Genomic DNA, 23,808 nt, shown 5'->3' with positions numbered 1-23,808 from the left:
TTTAAATCAAAGCAAAAATAGGCAATGTATTGTTTCCAATTATGTAGAAGTTGTTGCACAGCCTCTGGCAATTAAATAACCAAAGATATTTCACCATGCCCTACACACTATCTCTGCATGGCTTTTACTTTACAGCGTTTCATGCAACACTGACTTACCAAAATAAAGCCTCAAATATTAATTGTTGTGCCTGCAGTTATGGAAAGTAGATTGCAAAGGGACCATAACACACTGACCATGATACTGATCATACTTTTTGCTCATATTTGTTCCTCTGTTTTCTGTTGTGCGGGATGTTATCTTTAAGTAATGGCTTGCTTTATAACAATATCTGTGAACTTTGAAATCCTGTCCCAGAGGGAACTAAGTTTTAAATAAGGATAGAGATGTAAAATTCTCAAAGTAAGTAAATCTAAAATGCAATCCACCTCTTATTTTAGGAGCAGTGGGAAATTATTCCTGGCATGAATCCAGTCACCCATTTATACCTCAGGATAAAACCTTTACTTCTTCCTCTGTATCTCTGTTTCTCCTTTAATGTCCCTCTATCTCTCCCTCTTTGTTTTCCTCTCTGCCTCTGGCATACTTTTAGCAAAATAAGGGAATTAGGAGACAAATTTCCATCCATCCATCCATCCATTATCTTCCACTTATATGGGTCTGAGTCACGGGGGCAGCTAAGAAAGACATTCTAAATGTCCCTCTGCTCAGCAACATTTTTCAGTTCCTCCAGGAGGATCCTCAGGCTTTCCAATTGGCCAGATGAGAAATATAATCCCTCCAGCATGTTCTGGGTCTACCCCTGGGCCTCCTTATACTTAAACATGCCCAGTAAATTTCTAATGAGAGGTGCCCAGAAAGCATCTTGATCAGATACCCAAACCACCTCTACTTGCCCCTTTTGACACAAAGGAGCAGCGGCTCTCGTCTTATTCTCCTCCGGATGTCTGAGCTTCTCATTCTACCTTCAAGGCTGAGCCCAGCAGCCCTGGAGAGAAAACTTTTTTTCTGCCCACTTGTATCTGCAGTCTCATTCTTCCAGTTACTACCCAAAGCTAATGACCATAGGTGAGGGTAGGAACATGAACTGGTTAAGCCCTCTGACTCAGCTCCTTCTTCATTACATTGGACCTGCACAATGCCTGGCACAACATTATACCTTCACTCATGAACAAGACTCCAAGATACTTGTGCGTCTTTGCTTGGTACAGTAACTCTCTGCCGATCCAGAGCAATAGCAATCCACTGTTTTCCAGCAGAGAACCATGGCGTGACATGGTTCGAAACTGCCCCAGTGCAGGCTGAAGGTCCAGGTATGACAAAGCCAACAGAACCGTATCATCTGTAAAGAGTAGAGATTCTGAGGTTCCAGAACCGGACACTTTCCGAAGGCTGCGGCTTGAGATTCTGGCCATGGATATATCTCTAACAGTATCGTTTTTTTGACCTTGTGCCAAGTATACATTCTCACTTTGTTTATACGAGAACTGGATGGCTCATAGCGACGGCCCCATTACCCAGTACTCCCAGAGTATTCGCCACAAGACTCCTTGAGAGACAAGGATGTAAGCCTTCTTTGAATCCACAAAGAATATGTAGACTGGATGGGAAAACTCCCATGTCTCCAAGGTTCATTGATCAGTCAGAGCCTCCTTTCCAGTACCCTGAAATAAACTTTCCCAGGAAGTGTGGTTCTCTTATAATTGGAGAACACCCTCTGATATCCTTTTAAACAAATATAAACTGCCACCTTGGTCAGGCACTCCACAGGCACTATCCCTAACCCCTATGCGACACCGACACTGAAGAAGCACTTGACCAACAATGTCCAGAGCTTTCAGCATCTCAGGGTGGATCTCATCCATACCAGGCCCCTTGCGGCTTGGGAGATTTTAGAGTACCCCCGAGACCCTCTGCCAGGGATATGATTGAGTCTCCCCTGAGTCTTCAAACCCTGCCTCCTTCACAGAGGATGTGCTGGTTGAGTTCAAGAGTTCCTCAAAGTACCATTTACAACACAAGACAGTGCCCCTCAATTTGGGCCACCTGGTGGAAAATGTGCTTTTTATAAAAGCGTGTAGCAATTACCTCAATCAATCATTGACCATGTGAAAATCCATAGTCAATGAATAATTGAAATCCTATACACAAAGCAGCCACAGAAAATTGGTGGGGTGCAGGCAACAGGCATTCGTTGCAGTTAGGATGAAATTAAATCATCAACATGTCATCAAGGTAGATGGCTCGCTTGTACCATGCTTTTACTTTTATATAACGCTCCAGTTAGTGATGCAAGTAAATACCCGAGGAACCTTTTTGGGAGGCAGTGGAACATTGAACCACATATCCATACTATGACGCATAAATATTTTACTGCTTTGTGCTCTTAACCTATGGAAAGGTTATAACGAATCTGCCTGGGAATGAGGTCTAGAATGACTTTGGCAGGACCAACAGGCTAACCTGACACTTGAGCAGGCTCCCATTGACGGATATGCAAACACTGATAACCTATCCACAAAACAGACTCAAGAAAGAAGGAAACACAAGGCTTACAGAGATATGCAATGCCATAAAATCAATCCTGCAGAGCGAAAAAAGAATAAAGCACTTTTTGGTGCAGTGATGCACTTTCTCTGACTGTGGTATTTCCTCATTCTGTGTTGTATGTTACAGTGCACTTTTGAGTGTATTTCTATGTGAGTCCGCTTCCCAGAGGCATTGCCCTGATCTCTCTGTGCTCCTATTAAGCTGAGGCCCTCTCTTCCCTCATCATCGTGATTAGCTCAAGCTTGTCACTTGAGTGTGCACGTCCTCTCAGGGGGACTGCTGATCAACCCAGAGCAGGTTGAGCCGACTCAGAGGGCTTTGACATCCTGAACAGGGCCAGGCTTCTGTTATAGCCATACTTTAGCTGCAACAGCTGGAGCCTCTTTTGTGCTCTTCACCCACTGTTAATTGTCAAAGAGCCGACACAACCCGGAATCTTACTTAGCTGTCTACTGACAAAGACCTGTTTTTATCTCTGCCATGGACTATTTGACATGATAATGGATGCCCAAAGATGTCTGAATCTGCCAACCTCAAGATTCGTCATATGGGTCATTGAGGACGAGTAGTTTCCAAACATTATGTTACGTCCACACAAGTAGTCACAAGTTAACTGTGTTGTAGTCTTGTTCTACTAAACTAAAATATTGTTAAACTAAAATATATCACAGGGTTGGATGTCAAATAAATTTTAAACCAAGTCGTACTTGCTGCGTTTTAGAGTTGGGTACCAAACTCCACCAAAATGACTTTTAAGGGTGCCGACCCAATAATGTTGGTACTATTGAGTACTGGTTCACGTTAAAACAATTGGTGCAATATATTGTTACCTAAAATGCACCTGAATGAGAATAGCCAGGATTTCGGTACCAGTACTAAATTCAAGGAATCAGTGCCGACAAGGTTTGCTACCATTTGGGCAATGGTAACAGGTCGTACTGTTTCTGTAATCATGAGGTCCAGTCTCTCTAAGAACATTATGCACAAGGACACAAATATTGGCCAGTATTGTCAATCTTATCATCACCTTGAGTGGTATACATATAAATCTCAATCTCACATTCATTCTCCCACAAATCCTCAAAATTCTCTACAGATGACTTTCTTCCATCCAACTTCTTTACCACCAAATATAAGTGACTGAAGAAATTGATTAGCACAGACTGATGGACAGTCAGACGTTTAACGGTAATAATTACTCCATTAGAGGATCATATCTAAAACATTAGATCAGGGACCAATCAAGGCATTTTTTGACTGATCGCAATAGGTAATATTTAGCTTTTAGAGCATCTGATCCTTTGTTTTATGTCAGCTGTCACACAGATGTTTTATTTCATGGAGAGCAATGTTGAGCACAGCCTTCCTCATCTCTGCTCCACTAAGCTTTCTGTCTCTACTCTTTGCTGGACTTAAGAGCTGGAGCTTAGCCGACCTGCTTTAGGAGAGACAGACAGCCGTGGTGAGTTTACTACAACATTACTCACCAATTACAAGTACACAATCTTCACCAGCAAAAAGCCAACACGGCTTATTTATTAATCAAAGGTAATCCACCAAAAAGATCTGCAGACAGGGAAAATAAATACTTAACAGACTACTGATCATTCAGGTTACTGAGACACAGGCTGCACCGCAAGAGCAACTCTTACAGGGACAGAGACATTCCCGCAAGTGAGGAGGCCAACAAGATTAAAGGGAGGGTTTTTGATTTTACACTTTATTTAGTAAAATATATAAATAAGTATTAATAATAGGCAAACTGATTAAATAAAACATCACAGAGCAGCTTGGATGAAGGTATTTTTTTTAAATAACTTTAAAGAAGCCTTCTTAAAATTTGCACTTTGCAGCTGTATTATCCAGGGAAACAAAACTATCAGATCAGGTATCAGCAGATACTCAATAGTAAATGACTTGCAGCGGATCGGGGGGCAAAAAAAACATAATAGGACATCCCTACCGCCAACTATTGACAGTCTTATGGTACAGTCTTATGAACTATTCAGGCCCAATGGTTTGCTTTTACCCCATCTCTCTTAAAACTGCCATTTTGGCCATCAGATGAAGTGAACATCATTCTGAAATTGTCTGTGAAAAAGGCTACAGTAATGGAAAGGATTATGGTTGCGTCCCCGTGGTAACCGCTAAAAGAGACGTGGTAGAATAAGTGCATGTGAGCTGGACCTGGGGAGGCTGGAGCTGCAGAAGGGCTTTTATGTCTACTTCAGTGAAGCGGGGTAGCCCCTTGGGGCAAAGACACACACACACACACACATACACACACTGGGTAAAATGCTGAAGAAAAACCTTCCTTTCTGATGGCCAGAGTCTCCCAGGAGCAGGTTTTGTTCCTAGCTTTCGACAGGTGGGGCTTTCCTAGCAGGAGCTCTGTTGGCCAATATCCTGCAGCAAAGATCCACAGACAAAAAAAAACACTGCAAAGCCTTTTGTGGAAGCAGGTAGACAGAGTTCGAAAGGAGGGAATTGTTAATTGGCTGCCATCCCAGTTGAGCACAGAGATTACTAGTCATTGACTTGGCAACTGTTTTATTGCTAAGAGGACTGCTTTTTTGAATGAATGGGAATGAAAATGTGTCTTTGCTGAAAATGACTGTCCATCTGTTTGTTTTGACAAAGTGGTTGTTTACCACAGTTCTGCGCAACACATAATAATGTATGATAAAACACTGCCTTTTCTGTTTCTCCGCAGCAGACTTCACTTGCCAAACTGATGCTATTTCGGTGATATTTTCAATGGGAGGATACTGCGTCCTCTCCCGCCCACATCTGAATCTGCTTTAATACCTTGGCTCATCCCTCATCCTTCATCCCTTCTTTTTCCTCCTCTGTGCTCCCATGAAACAAATAGAGAGGAATGTAGGACAAAGTCTCTGCAGGCTGTTCTTAAAGGGATGCCCTTGTTCCTGCTCCACTTCTGTTTCTATTTCGCTCCTCTCTCGATCCCTCCCTGTCACACATACAGGCTATTTCATGGACACACTTGCATTGTCACGTTAACTCACAGAAGTGTATAGACACACACATTTTGTCTCCTCTCTAAGAGGCCTCATAAGCAGCAGCCTGTGCCTGTAACTCTATCATTAGTGTGCGATCAATGTCAGCACTGAAAAAAGAAACAGTGGCTAATGACTTATTAATGGGGTAAGGTGAGAAATATGGCTGAGCAGTGAGACAAGCTTGGCAGACTTTGCGGCGATGAAGGGTTACCTATATAAGGACCTCTCCTTGATCTGGTGCACCTGAGTCTCAACATGGATCAGACAAAACCATGTAACCATGAGAAGACTTAAGCCGTAGTTGACACTACTCCCAAGATGCTTCAGATTTAAAAACAAACTGTGTTAGAAGGAAATGACTCATTTCAAAATTACATTTTCAGCCATTTTCAAAAATCTCTCCCTCTTTAGATTTAATGCCATTTTATACTTTTTCTGACATGTTTTGTCAGGGGGTTTGCACTCAAAATGACAACATTTGCGCTGGGAAAAAAAAGAATATTAAATGTCAACATCACACTCATAGAAAACAAGCTTTTGTGAGCATTATGGAACATCACAGCACAGTTTTATGATTGTGGAGCCTCTCCCTGTAGACTGCAAAATATGAAGCTTTCTAATTGCTTTTGGTATCTGCACATGAGCTGAGAGCTGTATTTTCTAGTATTCCCTGCTTAGCTCACATGTGGTGAAGCTGAACATTAGTGTGCTGGTATAACATGTCAGCCCTCAGATATTATTCTAATGAGAGTGAAATTACACTGGCTGTCACTCTATCTGGTAAATGCAGGTTCAGTGCGTGAAAAACACTGATTGGAGTCTAATGAAAAAAATTACCAAAGAGATTAGCCAAGTTGCTCTGCAATTTGATCATTTTTCTGGTATCAGTACATGCTGAACTGTCTAACCTCTTTGTTTATCAAAGTCGCCATGGCAATATAAAGGCCATTTGGTATTGCAGTTGCCTGATATCCCTCACTGTAGAGCGGAAGAGCTATTTTCAGACCACAGCATGAGCACAGCATGAGACACTCTCAAAACATGCAGTTAACTTAATAAACCCCGGATGAAACTGAAATGATTTAAGTGCCTCTGTGGCCTTTTTTTTTGGGGGGGGGGTAGGTATTATGTTTAGCCACAGTGTCAATTTCAGCTTGCACTGAGATTGCTCAACAATTTAGACAAAAAGTGACAATTTTATTAGTAGTAAAAGTTGTGAATTTATACAGCCTGTGCTCATAGAAATACACGAAATGGACACAAACTCTTAACAATGCTTTATGTGGTGGTAGACACAAAATGTGTTAAAGTTATGTTTGACAACATGAAAACAATGCTAGTGCAAAGTCAGTGAGGATCTTTTTTCTTAATGGGCACACAAATTAAGTATAAAGAGCAGACAAGAGTTGGGCAGGCAGGAGTCGTGGTGGACGGGTCAAACAAACGTGGACTTTCAACCAGGACACTGCTGTTTGTGTCCTGTGCAAAACACAATTCAGTTTTGTTATTGACTTTACAAACCTCTGTATCAACGCAAAGTACTTTATATGGTTACAATACGTAACTACAGAAAGTACTTTACATGGGTACAACACCTAACTACGCAAAGTGCAAAAGTTTACATCACTTATTTTCTGTTTGCAATTATTTCAACAGAAACGGTTTCCCTAAACTTAACCAAGTATTTATTCTGTTTAATAAATCTAAACCTAACCAAGTGTTATTCTTTACCTAACCCCAACCAAAGTATAACCGTTTCAGAATGCCCCCGCCACCATGTAATGCCTTGTTAAGAGGTTGCGTCCATTTATGTATTTCTGTGAGACTGTGTTGATTTATACAAACTTTTGATTTGTACCAAACTTTACTGCATACCACTTTTATTATTTTAGACTCCAACTGGACAAATTCCTGCTAAGATCACATATATACTTTACTATGATACTGTCTTTATATCAGCTGAGTTTGTGAACTGAATGAACTGCATTAAGTTTAAAGCAGACTGAGAGCCACTAGAGTTCAATTGACAGCTTTCACAGTAGTCAAAACAGGCTTATCCAAAAGATGAAATCAAGTTTGTTACCAAACATATCTGATTGAAAACAGTCTTAAAATGTTTAACTAATTAGGTTCCTTTCATCGATGTTCTGTCAAATGATCTTACTTTGACGTTTACTGTCTCAGTACTGTGTTGAAAAGCAAGCTTGCACTTACTATATTTAGACAAGAATGAAAATTAAACTAAGACTGTTTCTATAAATAAATAAATGATTAGAAATGTATCTAAAATTGCTGAGCTACATGTCGTTTCCTTGTGAGGGTATTATGATGAGCTTGGTATAATTACTTGATTAATATAATTTGCAGATTTGTTTTTGCGCTGATTGAAAGTTATTTTACATGAGGAGGTATAAATGTGCTGATTTAATGACCTAAAATTAGAACAAATAAAACCTAGCACCACCAACTTCCGTCACTTGACAAAGTTAACCAGTGTGCTGATAACGACTTTCTCCTTTTGCATATGGCACATAACCACAACCTTTATCTCTTAATTGGTTTGTGTTGAAAAGAGGAGGGATGTGATGTGTGTAGTTTAGCTATTGTACTGTAACACTGGCTCCTGAATAAATTAAGTATAATTTCTCTCATGCAAAGATGTGGCTCTTTTTATAAGATTGCTGTCCTTATTTACTCTCATTTCAAATATAAAGCCCTGCTGAGCATACTGTATGAAGCTGTGGCTTCTTTTAGTGTTGTGCTATTTTCACTCACAAACTACTCCTTTGGACTCTAAAATAAATAGCGTCTTTGTAGAGGAAGTGGCTGAAGAGGGATGGTAGTCATTTGCATTCAGATGAAAAAATGAAGTTAGCTATTATTAGCCTCTCTCCGGAGGTTTTATTTGTCCATTGCCCTTGTAGGTGCTAAAGCATTTCTTATTTTAGTAATGGTGCCTTGGCCTAAATCAATCATTTAAGTACTAACCTGGCCTTCTTTCAGCTTCGCAGACCCCTCCCTGCTGTCTCCCCTACAAGTACATGCACTACCCTCAGGAGAAATGCTGCATGTGAGCCAGACGTTCAGTTATTGCGCTCGGATCGCAGTCTAAATGTATTTTCTGTTTGGGTTGTATACTAACAAATGAGACAATGAATCTGTAACATTCCAAGATGCTTATGAGCTTACTAGAGCAGAAGACATTTGTGAGATATGAAGAATGACTCAGATTTGGTACGTCGCTCTGTGGTTGTGAGCATTAGTCACACTGGCAGCGGTGTGTGGTTGTTATTGTTTTCTCAGGGGGCAACCTTGCTGTTGCTCCTGCAGCTAGCCAAGGTCATGTGCGGGATAACAAACGGCTGACTGACTGAAGGTGCTTAGGACTATTTTTAGAATGTCATCATCAACGTACTCCTTTGCCCTTGTGAACAAATGAGTTTTACCTTTCTGGTTGCGTTTTCCAGAGGCAAAGTTCCTGATCAGAGGAGGTTGACATAGGGAAATGTCCTGAAATAGATGCACATGCTCTGCAGCCTTCCCTCGGGTGAACGCTGTCTCCTGTGTGTGTCTGCATGTTAGTGTGTGTACATGCTAGTGCTAGCTTTGCTAATCAGCAGAGTGGGGTTAGAGGAAGACTTGCACGCATTTACCACAGACGCTCAGGAATCTCCAGGCAATATCCATGTGGCCTAAAACTAGCATTGTGTGCTATATATAAAAATATGTGAGACAAATTGTCTTCAGTACCTTTGGGAGCTCAGTCGCCCTCCCTTTCCTCTCTGTCACTTTCACATCTTCCCCTCTTCTTTGCCCTCTTACTGTCACTACTTCTCTTCTCTCCCTGTCTCCTTTATCTCTCTGTGTCTTGCTGTTGTCTTTCTTTTTCTCTCTCTCTCCTCCCTACTCTCTCCTCTCCTCTCTTCTCTTCTGTCAGGCAGGATGTTTTAACCCCAGGCTGTGCCAGGGCTTAAGGAGTAATAAGAACTGTGGTGGGCAGATCTATTTTCTGCAGGACACTGGCAGCATGTGACCAGGAATCCCTTGTGATTGTGGAGTGTGAAGTGACATTGAAAGCAGGATTTTGTCTTGTCTTACACTCTCTGTGGGTATGAAAGAGTCACAAACAGAAACACCCATATGTAGTGCAATGAAATCCAATACATACAGATTTGAGAAGCTTATAGTGCTCAGTTTTTGGTCTGTCTCTTCCAGTGAAAGTTAGATTATACATTTTATCCCATACACGATGATGGCCTATAAGCCCCTTTTTATTCTGAGGATGTTTGTACTTACAATTTTGGTACTTTATGTCTTGAGATATAGGTCCTATGCAGGTGTGTAGTTTTATACACGGATACAGCAATATTGTATATACAAAAATATACATGTGAACGTTTATACAGATGTAGTTTTAACATGCTTGCTTTTCTTATGTTTTTTGTTTTTTTTTGCCTGACAAAGGTCTAGTTATTGAAACAGAATAATTGTGTTTCTTTTGCAAGTAAGAAAGTGTGTAGGAATTTTATCTGCAATTTATGTCATTCCTAACACTTTGTTCACGTGATTGCAACATGTCACTATTGTGACATTCATACACAGTGAACTTTAGACTGAAGAAATGCTGTTGTACCTGGTTATAATTTAATATAATTTAAGCTTGCATTAGTTGATTGGCTACTTGGGGGCAGTGCATGAAGCTGTTAACACAATGCTGACTTATAGTATTATCACCTGTTAAAGTTGTCAGACAAACAATTGCTTATTTACACATCCAGCAAGCAGAAAGCAACATTAGCACTTGTCTGAAGTGTGGCTTTATCTGACACAAGCCTCATGCTATTAGAACTAGGGTTACAATATAGTAACCTTTGTTTCTGGCCACCTGACAAATGTCAATCTGATTTTCACTCTTTTCTTGGTTCTGAATTGGTCTCCATAAACTTCTGAGGGAAAGATCTAGGTCTTCAGCTGCTAAATGCTTGACAAGGTTTACCAGGTAGTTGGTGAGAGCTGTGAGACTGAAGCAAAAAATTGTCAATACAATTATTAATTTAGATTAGATTAAAGAAATTTTAAATTTATTTGGAAACATTGGTTTGATGTTAGTAGAGAGAGGATGGCTCATTACTAAGCTGTGTGTGTGTATAGGTGGTGAGTCACAGCTCGACTGCGCATCTAATTCTGTCTATTTGCTTTTCTTCTCTATCTATTTGCTGCTCTGTATGCAGATCTGTGTTTAAGTATTTATATTGACAAATGTTACAATCAAACATTATGACTAGCCATATTTACAGCAACTAATTTTTTTTTTCCTTTTCAGTCCGCGTTGCAATTTTATGAAACACATTAAGCACAGCTCCACAATAATAGACTATGTGATCCTCTCCCACCCTGCACTGATGAACTCTTAATTTTCTATTGTGCTTCTGCACTTAAAAGAGAAACCATAGGTCTGCCTCATGTGTCTTCCCACCACTTTAGTTAATAATAAGCTTTACTTTCATTTAATGAATATAAAATTACTACATTAAAGCTGTCTGAGTGTAGCCATTGTGCTGCCTTGTAATGCAAAATCGAGACAAATTCAACGTACCACTCAGCCCCTGCTGTGTGCTGCCATGCTCTCTCCATGTTATTGGGAATGCTTTGGCTCACGTGATTGTAGATGAGCGGTTATACAGAATTAGGCCAGAGCTGGGCCCGAGGGGAAATCCCACAGTGACCACTCCAAATGGTGTCTTCAGTGTGCACCATCTGTGTGTGTGTGTGTGTGTGTGTGTGTGTGTGTGTGTGCTCAGAGTGTGTGTTTGTATTAACGTGTTTGCATTCTCTTGCGCAAAGGTCTTTAAGGTTAGCTAAGGTTGTGGTTTCAGATCCATTTTGGGTTAGGCTGCATGGATGGATTACTGAATGGGCTTACCAGGCACAGACCCAGGTGCACAAAGTGTCAGGACGCCCCTGGCCCTCACCTGCAAAATGTCAGTCAAATTAACACGGACTGAACAGGAAGAGACTCAAAATAACCACAAAGAGACACAACAGACCACTGTTACCCCTTTAAGCTCTGGTTCTTGACCTGGTTCGAGACTCTTTGAACCTTGGTGCAAGTGAACAAGCCTGTTTCTACTGGTTTTTAGGGGAACCACTGTTATCAAGGACGTGTCAGAGGGCCTTGAGCTTTGAACGATGCAGAACAGAAGTAACCAGTAGTTACAAAATCACATATTACATAAAATAATTGCAAACATTTGTCTCTGTAATTACATATTTTTGTTTTTACATCAATCAAATTTTTCTGCTCTGAACTAAAATGCTCTGCAAAATTAGGTGTGGGAATCAAAACAGAACCACTTCCTTGTTTGTGAAAAAGGTGTAAGAAAGTTGCAAAGGATTTGCAAAGAGACACAAAAAGATTTTATTTATATTTTATTTACTTGTTTATTTGACAAGGACAAATGCATAAAATATTTCTTCATATGTAAAATACAAAGAAGCATACAGGTAAAGGTTTGTTGCCAAGGATAATGTGCAACCCCTGTCCCTGGTTAGGCTTTTAGAATCAAAGCAAGAAGTGTAGGATTACTAAATTGGAGTTATACTATACAATAATACAACAAAACATAAATAATAAAAGACAGGTAAAAAACTAAGTGAAAGTGGAGACCAAAATAAGTAAAAAATAACTCCAAAAAGGGAAAAATGACCTAACACCCCCCCGAAAAACCACCTTAAAGACACACAAAATTACCAAAAAATGCATAACCACCACAAGGTCTGTGTGTCTTCCTCCGATGTAGGGGTTGTGGGGGCTTTTGCAAATCTGTGCCTAGAGGCCCATTGTTTATAATCCGCCCATGTTAGGCTGCTTATGATTCATGACAGGGTTGTTTTCACACCCTTGTTTAGTTTTATGCCTAAAGAATCAAAAAGAGATGCCAGCGGTGAGTTAGTAATTTCGTATTAAGGCCAGATCAATGTGAACTCTTTCAAGGGGTCAGAGGCGAATTAGCCTATGTCTGAAGTCTGATTGCGCGTAAGAGAAAAAAAGAAAACTGCATTTTTTAAAAAAACTGCTGCACAAACCAGACTAATTCTAAACATCTTGGACATAAGCCAGGGATTTACATCATCTTAAAGATCACATCAGTCCTAAGGATATGCTCAAGACAGACCACACACTCATGAATTAGAAGTTGGATCATCCTCTTGGAGCAATACGTCCTCCCTGGCATGTCTGCACTCAGTCAACCATTATAATGGATCATCACGAGATAAAATGTTTGATGTTAACTGGAAGATGATTAAGCCTCTTTACCTCTGGTGGTTCTTATTATGCAATAAACACTATTCTGGATCTCACGCTGTGCCTCTATGGGCTCCATGCATACAAATGCATACTTTAATGTTTAAATTGAAACATATGGGATTAATGAGTGTGTACACTTGTAAAGGCCTTGTGAGTGTTCCTTTTCCAGTCTATACATTCCCGAAGGTCGCCTATAGCTAGCCAAACCATTATGCATATTCATGTTTATCTCACAGTGGGATTAACTCATTACACAGGAGCGAAATGCTATAGGCCCGTGACCATGTGAAGGATGGGGTGTGCACACTGCATATTATTGCTTTTGTTGAGAGCACCCACCTGCTAATGGTTTAATCATCACAAGGTAAACATGTTGATGCATTACATGACAGCGCAGACAGATCACGACTCATCCATCATGATCTGCCTGTTTTACTTAAAGCAGCACCCGGATAGCTGTGGCACTCTGTTAAAAAGAGAGATCTACGCAGTCTCTTTCTTTGTGTGGAGTCTCTGTCATGTGAGGGAATATCTGTTGGAATATTTGTGTTTGACAGATGCTGAATCATTTATGCGTGCTGAATGTAGTGTCACATCAAAGCAACCAGCAATTTCAGTTTATTTTCAGCTGCCTCATCTATATGTGGTTGACTCCACAGCTGCAGTGGGTCTTTTATCTTAGTCTGTTCCCCTCTAGGGCTCAGAGGAGGAATCGCAGGGTGTCAGTGAAACTCAAAGGCAGATTGGTTATTAATAGTGTTTTTAATCCAATATTTTCATCAAAATAATTAACATTCAAAGATGGGGGGGTTTCTCAATCACTGTAAACATTTATTGCTGGCAAGGATTCAGTTCAGTCAGTTTAAATGGGATGCACCATTTGTCAGCACCATTTGACCTTGACAGCTTCAAGCTGTCTGCTGTTACCAGAGAACGGTCTCTTATCAGATGTGTGAGCTGAACTGAGGAAAGGTGATCAGGATCAGGTCATATGTGCATGATAGAAGAAAAAAAAGGGCAAGTTGCAGCATAAATGTATGATTATCCTGATATGTCGGGGTGAGTGATAAAAGTCGCCTTTTGGTTGAATTGTGTTGTAACGATGTGATCATATATCGTTATTATTTTTGCCAGATTATGATTACTAAATTTAAAATCTGACAACATGAGATACTGAAGTTATGTGTTATATTCATGCAGATGCATAGCAGTGAAATAAGGTTTGTCAAATTTGGACTAAATTTGATGTAATTTTACATTTATTAACCATACTGTGAAATATCAGAATTTGTGTTGTGTTGTTATATTTATTAATTTGTATTTTCAATACCACGATTCAACCCAGTCACCAGAAAAAATGTTGGCATTGTATCTTTTTTGCAAACCATGGATGCATTACATTTACATGCCATTATGTTGGCTACGTTGAATCTTTCATCAACACTGTGGTTAATGGGAGGTCAGGTTTTGGCACAGAAACTTTTGTGTCTTAAAATACCTGGTTCGGGGGGCAAAATCCCTGCTGGAAAAGCAGCGATTTCTTTGTTAAAATAACAACTTTTTGTGCCAATAGCCCTGCAGGAAATGCAGTTATTTCTTGGTAAGGCAAATGTTTTTCATGCCATTATTCTGGCAGGAAACAGTGATGTCTCAGTAAAAAAAGGTCGCTTTAAAGAAAATTACAAAAAAAAAAAAACCCAAACTAAAACACCTATGCTCGAGGGCTAAAAAAGCCACAGGAAACACAGTGATGGGTCTTACAAATCACCCACTTTGGTGCTGAAAAAGCCACTGGGAACACAATGACTCGCTTGACTTGACATGTATTTTTCTTACATTTTCTTCCAGAAACTGTAATTTTGCCCATATTACTTAGTCATACTAATATGCAAAGCTCATAAAGCAACTGCAAAAAAACAGAGAAACATAAAAGCCTAAAAAATGACCAACCATGGAAATATGTCAAGAGCCCCAGTATTTGCCACCTGTGTTGCCATGATAGGAAAGAGATGAAATACCTTCTCTGCATTATCAGTTCATGAATGTTTAACCTTGTAATAATATTTTTGTCTCTGTCTATCTCTCTTATTTCTCCAGTCCTATAGAATCCTGCCAGAACTTCTACAAAGATTTCACGTTACAGATCGATATGGCATTCAACGTCTTCTTCCTTCTTTACTTTGGCCTGCGGGTAAGTTGGCATGAATACAATCACTCAAACATGCATAGACCGGACACGCTGGTACAAACAATATGCACACAGCCATCATTTTGCACACATTAAAATATTCAGCATTTTCACAGGACAACACTTAAAGACAAAGCAGGCAACACCTAAGTCACTTACAAATACTCACACAGCATGCCTGTAGTTTAAACCAACACTGTTGTAACAATGGTGCTAGCATGGCTGTCATGCCAGAGCAGCATTCCAGTGGTGCAAACGCAAGCCTGCCGCCCTGAATGAATGAATAAATAAACTCATAAGCTGCTTACACCACCAACCATTCGCATGACTCAGCAAGTGGGGTGAAGCTTTTGTCATTCTATACAGTATGTCAGCGATGCTGAAGTTCGACACAGCATGCCGTTTGAATGATGGTGGTGTTTTGTACAAGATTATAATTTGATTGTTATTTTTTATGCCATCTGTGTTTTTTTTTAACAGTTTATAGCAGCCAATGACAAACTGTGGTTCTGGCTGGAAGTCAACTCAGTGGTCGACTTCTTTACTGTTCCTCCCGTGTTTGTTTCTGTCTACTTGAACAGAAGCTGGCTCGGTAAGTACACGTCCCTTTCAGCTGTTTCTTTCTATCTTGCTTTGACACTCCATTTCATAAATCCTTTCTCTCTTCCCCACTGGCCTGGTCTTTTCTTGCTTTCTTTCACCATTTTTCACTTCTTTTCTGAACGCCTTCATTCCCTCTTTTCCATTTCTTTTTTTTTTGCCCTCTATCTTCACATGTCACCCCTCCTTTTATCACTCCCAATCTCTCCCTCTGCCTCCCAGTCCCCCTTCTGTCTCCCCATTACTTGTTGGAGTGTGTCTCCGAGGCCCTCTTGCTCTGGGCTGCAGTCAACTTTCCCTCCTCATTGAAAGTGACAGGGCTGGGTTCCTCTGATGTTTCAGGGAACACAGACACAGCAGAATGGATGGGCTAATGGGAGTGAGAGTGACTCAGAATCAGGCTGTGGTTTTGTGTGTGTGTGTGTTTGTGTGTGTGTTTGTGTGTGTGTTTGTGTGCTTCAGAATCATCGGTAATTGCCGTGTTCAGGCGTTGCACCTGGAATACCTCACAGCGGTCCATAACTGCCATCTAATGGGCTCATTCACACTCACACAAAAAATGCACACGCAAAAGCATGTGTTATCCCCATACACACATATACACACACACACACACTCTTGCATGAGCAGACTGGAAAACACCCTAACCTGCATTATATAACGACCTACTTTTTTTTTGGAACGTTCAGAGTATTGTGGCCTAAATTACACTGCAGAGAAAAGAGTTGATTCTTTTTCGGGTGCTCTGCCACTTTACTTTTCAAGCCATATACAGTTCTTTACATTGTTGCTTTACCTCATTTACAGCTCAACTGAATGCTAATCCAATGTTTATCCCAGCATGACATTGCAATGTGAGGCTATTATATTAAATGTAGTCGAAGGAGCAGAGATTCGTCAAAGCAAAAAAAAAATTCATTTGACAACAGACTTTACCTTTTATGCTTAACACTAACATTTACATTTTACATATTTAGATACATTGTCTTTTCTCTTTTTTCCAAAAATGTGTCTTATTTTCATAGATTTGGCCAGTCTCTTGTATTGATGCTCCTTTTTTAAAGAAGGCATTTCAACATTAAAGACTGGATTAAAGGTCAAACAGAGCCTATAAATTAATGCTGTAGGGGGACCCATTAGATGGCCATATTTATTGTGAGGTGGCAGCCTGTAGTGGGAATAGTTATATGATGGGAGCAAAGATGAGTCACCCATATGTAGCTGATAACCACTGGTAACACCCATTTTATCTAGTGATAACATTCAATATGGGTGTAGAAATTTAATCAGTAATGAGTCTTTACTAACTGATCAGTTGCTTTAGGTATTATTATTATTGGCTATATTGGCTTCTCAGATGTAAGGAGTAGCTGTTTTTGTTTGTTTTGAATCATTGTTGGTTGAATAGGTTTTGGGTTATGGGGTTAATTGGACAAAAATAAGGCATCTGAAGAAACTACCTTGGATGTGGGAAAACTAAGACAAACAGTTCTTATTAAATTTTTTTGGACATTACCAAAGATAAATTTATTGACTGAGAGATTATTTGGCACATTCTTACTAACAGACAACATAATCAAAATTCAACTTTGCTTACAATAGCAATTTTATGATCCCTGACAAAAATGATGGCCAAAACATCATGACACCATAATTTTATAAAACTCGATTATTGTACCTACATGTACACTGTCAGAGTTTAAGGAATGTAAATGGTCCGCCTTCCATCCTGCAGTGTATGATCTTGTTTTTACACGCCCACTCAAATCACTGAATCTGTGAAGTAATGTAAAACTGTGAAAGTCTAATCTCTGAGGTGATGAAGTTTCCTTAAGAAGCTCACTGTGGCCCATGAATTTCACAGCGAACAAGCTGTGTAATGAATTAGATATGGCCAAGTCAAGTAATCTGGTTTCTGGTATTCATGATGTAAGGTGTCCTCATCTCATCTCCAGAAAGCCGTTGGTGTTAGGCCCTTGATGAGGATGATGAAAGACTGTGAAATGGTGGTCTGGCTGCTGCCTGACATTCTGCAGTGAATAATTACCTGTGATCATTAAATATCCTGCATCTTGCGTTGCTGTGGAAAGCAAAGACATAAACATCAGCTAAGAGTGTGAATTCATTGTTTTTGAGCGATGCCCTAGATGCAGAGCTATTAATATGGATTTATTTTTATTACTATTATTCCAAAATAGGGAATAATTTTGAGGACTACTTTCTGCAGGGACGACTTATCAGGTGGCGTCTCCTTCAAACATTGAGCATGTTTATTTTTGCAGTGACATATACAACCTCAGCGCATTATAGTAACAGAACTCCCTCTGGCATTAAGTGTATGTTTACTGGTGGGGCGCTCGTCCATGTGTTAAAGGCTGCAGACAGTGCTGCAAAGCCTCAGTTATAAAATTAACAGTGTGTAGACGTGCAGTAGGGTATGGTGTACCCTAACAGGCTGGTGATAGCTTCCAGAATCCTAATGGGGTGCTGAAAGTGTCTGTTAATATTCAGGCTCTGAGGAGTTGGGACAGGAATCATGATTATCTGCTTCTATCCTGCATTAATATGGAAATTAGCACATATAGTGTCATGTTGTGACAGGAAAATAAGCACAATTAATAAGTTGAAGAGTCTCAGAAAATGTCAAGATATTGGGCCTAATGCAGCAACATTCTCTTAAATTTCTATTCTATTTTCTCTTAATTATGCACTAAACATGCTTAACCATCCAAGTTTGCACTTACCCAGGTGCACTCAGTAATGAATCCTAATTGAACATAAGTCACCAACTTAGGTAACGCCCCCTAAACACTTCTTAAGGGCAGGTGGAGAGCAGAAGTGGAGAGAGGCATAAGATTAAAATTCTCAAGCAATGTAAAAGCTCCTCAGATTTGTACTAAAGTACAGTTCTTGAGTAAATTTACTTAGTTACATTCCAGCACTGCACAGTAACTGAAATTAGAATAACTGGGATTGAAGTATAGTAGTATTGGATTAGCCCTAAGATAATACTGACTCTAAAATATTATCTAGATTTGTTTAAATGATATTCCTGCATTATTTAATTGTTCCTTAAATGTAAAACTAATTGTTCCCCAAGTTGGGCAACAGTTTGTGAATGGTGAAAACAAGATGTTTTCCTCTTATCTCAGTAAGAGTGCTCTTGACTGCTCGTAAAATTTTCTCTCACCTCAGAGAAAAGCAAAAACATAAAAAATGGTGAATCCCAAAAATCAGTGGGTACAGATAACATTTCTTTGCTGATCATTTCTTGCATTGTTTGTTACTCCTGATCTGCTCTCAGATGGTAACCTTTGATAATAAATGACATTGCCACTTCTGTAAAGACTATTGCCTCCTATATATGTCTTCATGCTTGACAGAGCCTTAATGGTTTTCCTGATAATCAATAGACTAATCCATACCTCGTGCTACTTTCATTTAGCTAAGTGTACTGTCCCTTAACAGGCTTTGTTAGCGGAAGCCAGGGTGGTTGTTAAGAGTGTGCATTATGCCCCTCATTCCCAATGGATTAGTCCATCCTTTCTTTCCATTCATTGCTTGGAAACATACACCAGAGCCATTGTAATACATCATAATTACGATACCTTTCGCTCCACTCTTTCAACTGTGGCCCTGCATGAGAAGACTGTTTGAGATCTAGTGGAGGTGTATAATAGAAAGACCACTAATAGGGGTTCTGCCCTGTGCGGTGTGGTAGTGTGTCCGCCCACCATGCGCTCTGAGGAAGTATATGCCGTATGCATTTCAAGTTATGTTCTCTCTGCCTCTGCAAATTGGACATTGATTAAGAGGAGGAGAACGATGTGCAGCTAATGTAAGAGGCCATGCAGAGTTCTTCCTTGGAAAAGGGAATTAATCTCTTCTAACTACTTGAACTGAGCATTGCTCTCAGGAGAGTCCCAGCAGTGTGAGATTAGCATATGGCTGTTTAAAAGATGCTGGTAGCTCATGTGGCAACGGAGACCCAACTCTCATATCCTGCTAGTTAACTACCCACTTTCCTCCTCAACCCTTTGAAACCAGAGCAAATTGGCTGAATTTTGTTCAAAAGCATGGGAAGAAGGCAATGAGCAACTTTACAATATATGGCTCAATTAGTACGAAGTTAGTAGGGAAGTAACAATAAATTTTCTGGAAAAATAAAATAAAATAAAATAAAATGAGCAAAAAAAGAGAAAAAAGTAACAAACAAATGAAAATGTCCTTAAGAAATATGTAAATACATATCTATCTATCTATCTATCTATCTGTCTGTCTGTCTGTCTGTCTGTCTGTCTATCTATCTCTCTCTTTTTGTGTTTTCACCCTCGCTAATTTTTAAGTAATTTTCTTGTCACTTTTAATTGTTTTGTTTTTTTTTGCAATTTGTGGGACATTTCTTGCCAAATTGCTAACTGCAATTCCCCTGTGTTTTTAAAAGAAATCAGACCAACTTTCTCGGTTTTAAGAGGTTTAAATGCTTGTGAAGGGCATCTGAATGCAGCACAAAACTGATGTCTCTCCAGGTTTTAAATGGTTAACCACAGGGAACTGCAATGTTGGATTGGGATATTTTTTGAAATAGGAATATGGTTGACAAGAAGTGACATCATGAGCTCATTCAATGATTGTTGTGTATTGCTTTCTGATGTTATGGTAGAAACTTAAATGTTGTTAAAGTGCACTGGCCTTGAGGTTGTACAGTGCTTTAGCAGCCTTCAGGCAGGGCTTTGATTCTAACCTGCTACTGCCTCCTAGTGGTGCTTTATTATACTGTTTGTTGATCCCTTGTGTTTTCCTGTTGAAAGAGGCTTACACTACCTGGCATGGGAGTGCATCTGCCTTATATGGCCCTTCATTCTCTGGCAGCAAGCCTACATGTACATTCAGGGGAGGGGGAACTGATTTTAGGGAAGTTTAAGCCTCTTTACTGTCGCCAGGCTCCACATGTTTCAGTCATTTTTATGTCTGCCGTATTGCACAGGCAATGAGTTAAATCGTAAAACAGTGAAAATTCATACATAATGTGCATGTGCTATCCAGCATGAATGTCCAGTAAGAACCAGTGCTACACTTACAATGTGTGTGTGTGTTTAGTGTTGCATCGTATAATCTAATCCTGGCTGGGATGACTGTCAGTATTATCCCAGATGAACCATCCCAGACTGCTGATTGATAAAAGGTCCCAGTAGGTTGCTCTGCCAGAACATGTGACAGAGAGGCCGTGCTCTGGCTCGCAAAGCCTCAATGAAGTAAGAGTGGGCACAGGCCAGAAAACCCTTTTTGAATGAGCATCTGGCCAGCTGACACTTGTGTGTGCAAGAGGCTTTGGCATGCGTGGGAAAGAGATTTTCTCATACATGAGCACGTGTTCAAGGGAGCAGAATTTCATTGAGAGTTTTTGCAACACATGCAGCACGCACAAACACACACATGGACTTGTTTTGCTATGCTTGTGAAGACACAAGACTCAATGTCTGTAGGCAAATAAACAGTCTTGCATGTGTATATGTGGCACACACAGAGAAACACACACGTACGCACACACACACACACAGATGTACAGTATAACACAAACACAGATGCTCCCACTAATTGAGAAAAATGCAGTGTGTCACTCTGCATTTTGGTAGAATGTCTCATATTTGTGCTTGGAATGCCAGATCACAAAGGAGTTTCTGATGTTACTCTTAAATGTAAAAAAAACAATCCAAAAAACCTAGGATTCACTGTTTATTTTTTCACTTATTTTGGTAAATACTTCCAACACAAAATGTCACACAAAATATCCATTCCAGTCTATAAAACAGATGTATTCAATGACTGAAATGGTGCAGGAAGAAGAAAAAAAATCTTGCTGTACTTTACTGTACCTGGCCGCTTCTCAAAACGACATAGACATGTAGATGATCTGCCTATACTTTCGAAAACCATTTGCCACAAAATTGCCACAAAATATAAATGCACATTCCTGCTAAGCCTTCATATTATTCATATTGCCCAGTATGACTTAATCTCTATGCATTTTCCTTAAATTGAATAATAACAACATTTTTCTGGTTATTCACTGGAGACACAATTTGTCTTAATACACAGACATCCGCTTTAATGTACTGTAATCAAATTGTTACATGCTTTTGTAGCCAGTGGCGAGAGAAGTACTTGTCTTCCTTAAAGGACCAGTGTGAAGGATTTAGTGTCATCTAGTGGTGAGGATGCAGATTGCAGCTAGCTGAGTACCCTTCCCCTCAGCCCTCCCTTTCCAGGCATCTAGGAGAACCAACGGTGGCCTAACATGTATTTGTGCCACTAAATTCAAACTGCCTCTTCAATGTGAAAACACATAAGACCCTCTCTCGAGCCAGTGTTTGGTTCTTCCATTCTGGGCTACTATAGAGAAAAGGTGATGCAACATGACAGAGTCCTGGGAAGAGGACCCACTCCCTATGTAGATATGAAGGGCTCATTCTGAGGTAGCGAAAAACACAGCGGCCCTTAGCTTCAGGTGATTATGCACCAATGAAAACATAGTTTTAAATATTGTGGCATCTCTGCCAATAGATCTCCCTTAATCGTACACACTGAACCTTTAAGTAAAAAATATCAATATAACATTGTAAAACTACTTTTTTACAGTGGCCACCCGTTCCATTCATTGAGCCACCAGGCACCCCATCAGTCATTTTTTAAACATAGTTCAAAAAAATGAAATTCAAATTGTCCTTGATCTTGCTGGCATATGCTAAACAGTCTTTGTATAATGTAAATAAGTTACAAAGAATTATACAAAATATATTATCAATCATTATCAAGTAAGAGACATTTTTTCTCTAAAATATTTCAAGGTTATGTTAAAAATACCTTTGAATTTTTAGGTTTGAGTGGATTCCTATTCTGAGGTTTTTCCATGTGAAACAAAATCTGATTTCACTGTAGCTTAATAGTAACATTAACTGTTACCAGAAGTAAACTGTCGTAGAGTTGTTTGACCTTTTTCATATGGAACCAGGACACTCATTTTTAAGTCAGGATTATTGTTTTTCTTTCTGGACTATTTTCATTTTATCTTCATCTCTGCTAATCCCTGGCAGGGTTCAGAATTTTTTTATTTTTTTATTTTTTAGAAAAAAACACAGCTGTTAATGGAGACAAAGCTTCACAAGGGTTAATAGTAGAGCACTAAAAGGGACATGGGAAAGGTAAATCTGTTTGGGTGTGGGGATTAAAGGCACTGTAAAAAAAAATGAAAAAAAACAAAACACCTATATTGCGGCTGACATTTTGCTCACAGAGACACAGTCCCTGGCAAGGCTGATATGATTAAACAAACAATACAGTTCTAGCTGTCTTTAGCTCGTCTGTCTGCAGCTGTAACCATCGCAATATTCAGAGGTGTTTTCTTTACAAGGAACTTTTAATGTTGGTGGTGCTGTATCAAGGAAGATTAGCTTTTTACTGGCAAGCAGAGTCTTAGGAATCATCTCTTGTCATTTTCCGGAGGTGCTTTTGAAATGCAAGGCCCTAAATATTTTTGGATCAGTGGTTTTTAATTCCTATCTTGGCAAGAAGAAAGAGGAAATTCTTGGACGGGATTTAATCTAAAACAATGATTCCTCCTAAGCTGCTTGTGTATCGGCGCACACAGAGTGATGCTAATTCGGAGACCCTTCGTGAGACACAGAGACGAAAGAAGTCCTGTGGGGATCTTTTTCAGAATGGGTACAGGGTGAGGCAGAGCCATCATGGGAAGGAGGAAATGGAAAAACAGACAGGACTGTATCATACAGCACAGTCTTGTTTGCACATCCTCTCCAACTGGGGTAAGGTAATTCATAGACAGATCTGGATATTTTTTTCCCCTTAGAGTTCTTTAGTGGTTAACTGATCGTAGAGAGCTTCTAAATAGGGATTCCAACATGTTTTTGTCATACAATGTGACACTCATAGGCACGCACATTTTCCATGGTATCGTTCATCTTATGTAAAAAAAGACAGTGAGGCAGGTGTCGCATTGTTCTATAATCCCTAAGCGAGCTGCTTTGGATGCAGAGAGAGGCTCATGTAAAGTAGGCCACATGATGTTCCTCCTAACTTGTTTGAATGCATAAATAATTCCAACACATCATCTAGAATAAAGT

The 23,808-nt window shown here is 39.8% G+C and overlaps 1 protein-coding gene across 12 annotated transcripts in view; it reads left to right on the top strand.

Annotated features, from left to right (window-relative positions):
• kcnma1a (potassium large conductance calcium-activated channel, subfamily M, alpha member 1a) overlaps positions 1-23,808 on the top strand; it is a 173,163-nt gene that overhangs the window by 84,463 nt on the left and 64,892 nt on the right. For all 12 annotated transcript variants that reach the window (XM_042502562.1, XM_042502561.1, XM_042502555.1 and 9 more), the window contains exons 4-5: positions 14,977-15,070; positions 15,548-15,659. In XM_042502562.1, the coding sequence (XP_042358496.1) occupies positions 14,977-15,070; positions 15,548-15,659 (206 nt within the window). The remainder of the gene's footprint in view (positions 1-14,976; positions 15,071-15,547; positions 15,660-23,808) is intronic.

Source organism: Plectropomus leopardus, chromosome 15 (assembly GCF_008729295.1).
Source record: "Plectropomus leopardus isolate mb chromosome 15, YSFRI_Pleo_2.0, whole genome shotgun sequence".
In the NCBI taxonomy this organism is placed as follows: Eukaryota; Metazoa; Chordata; class Actinopteri; order Perciformes; family Serranidae; genus Plectropomus; species Plectropomus leopardus.
Note: the sequence above shows the minus strand (reverse complement) of the source record. Positions and strands in the feature narration are given on the sequence as shown.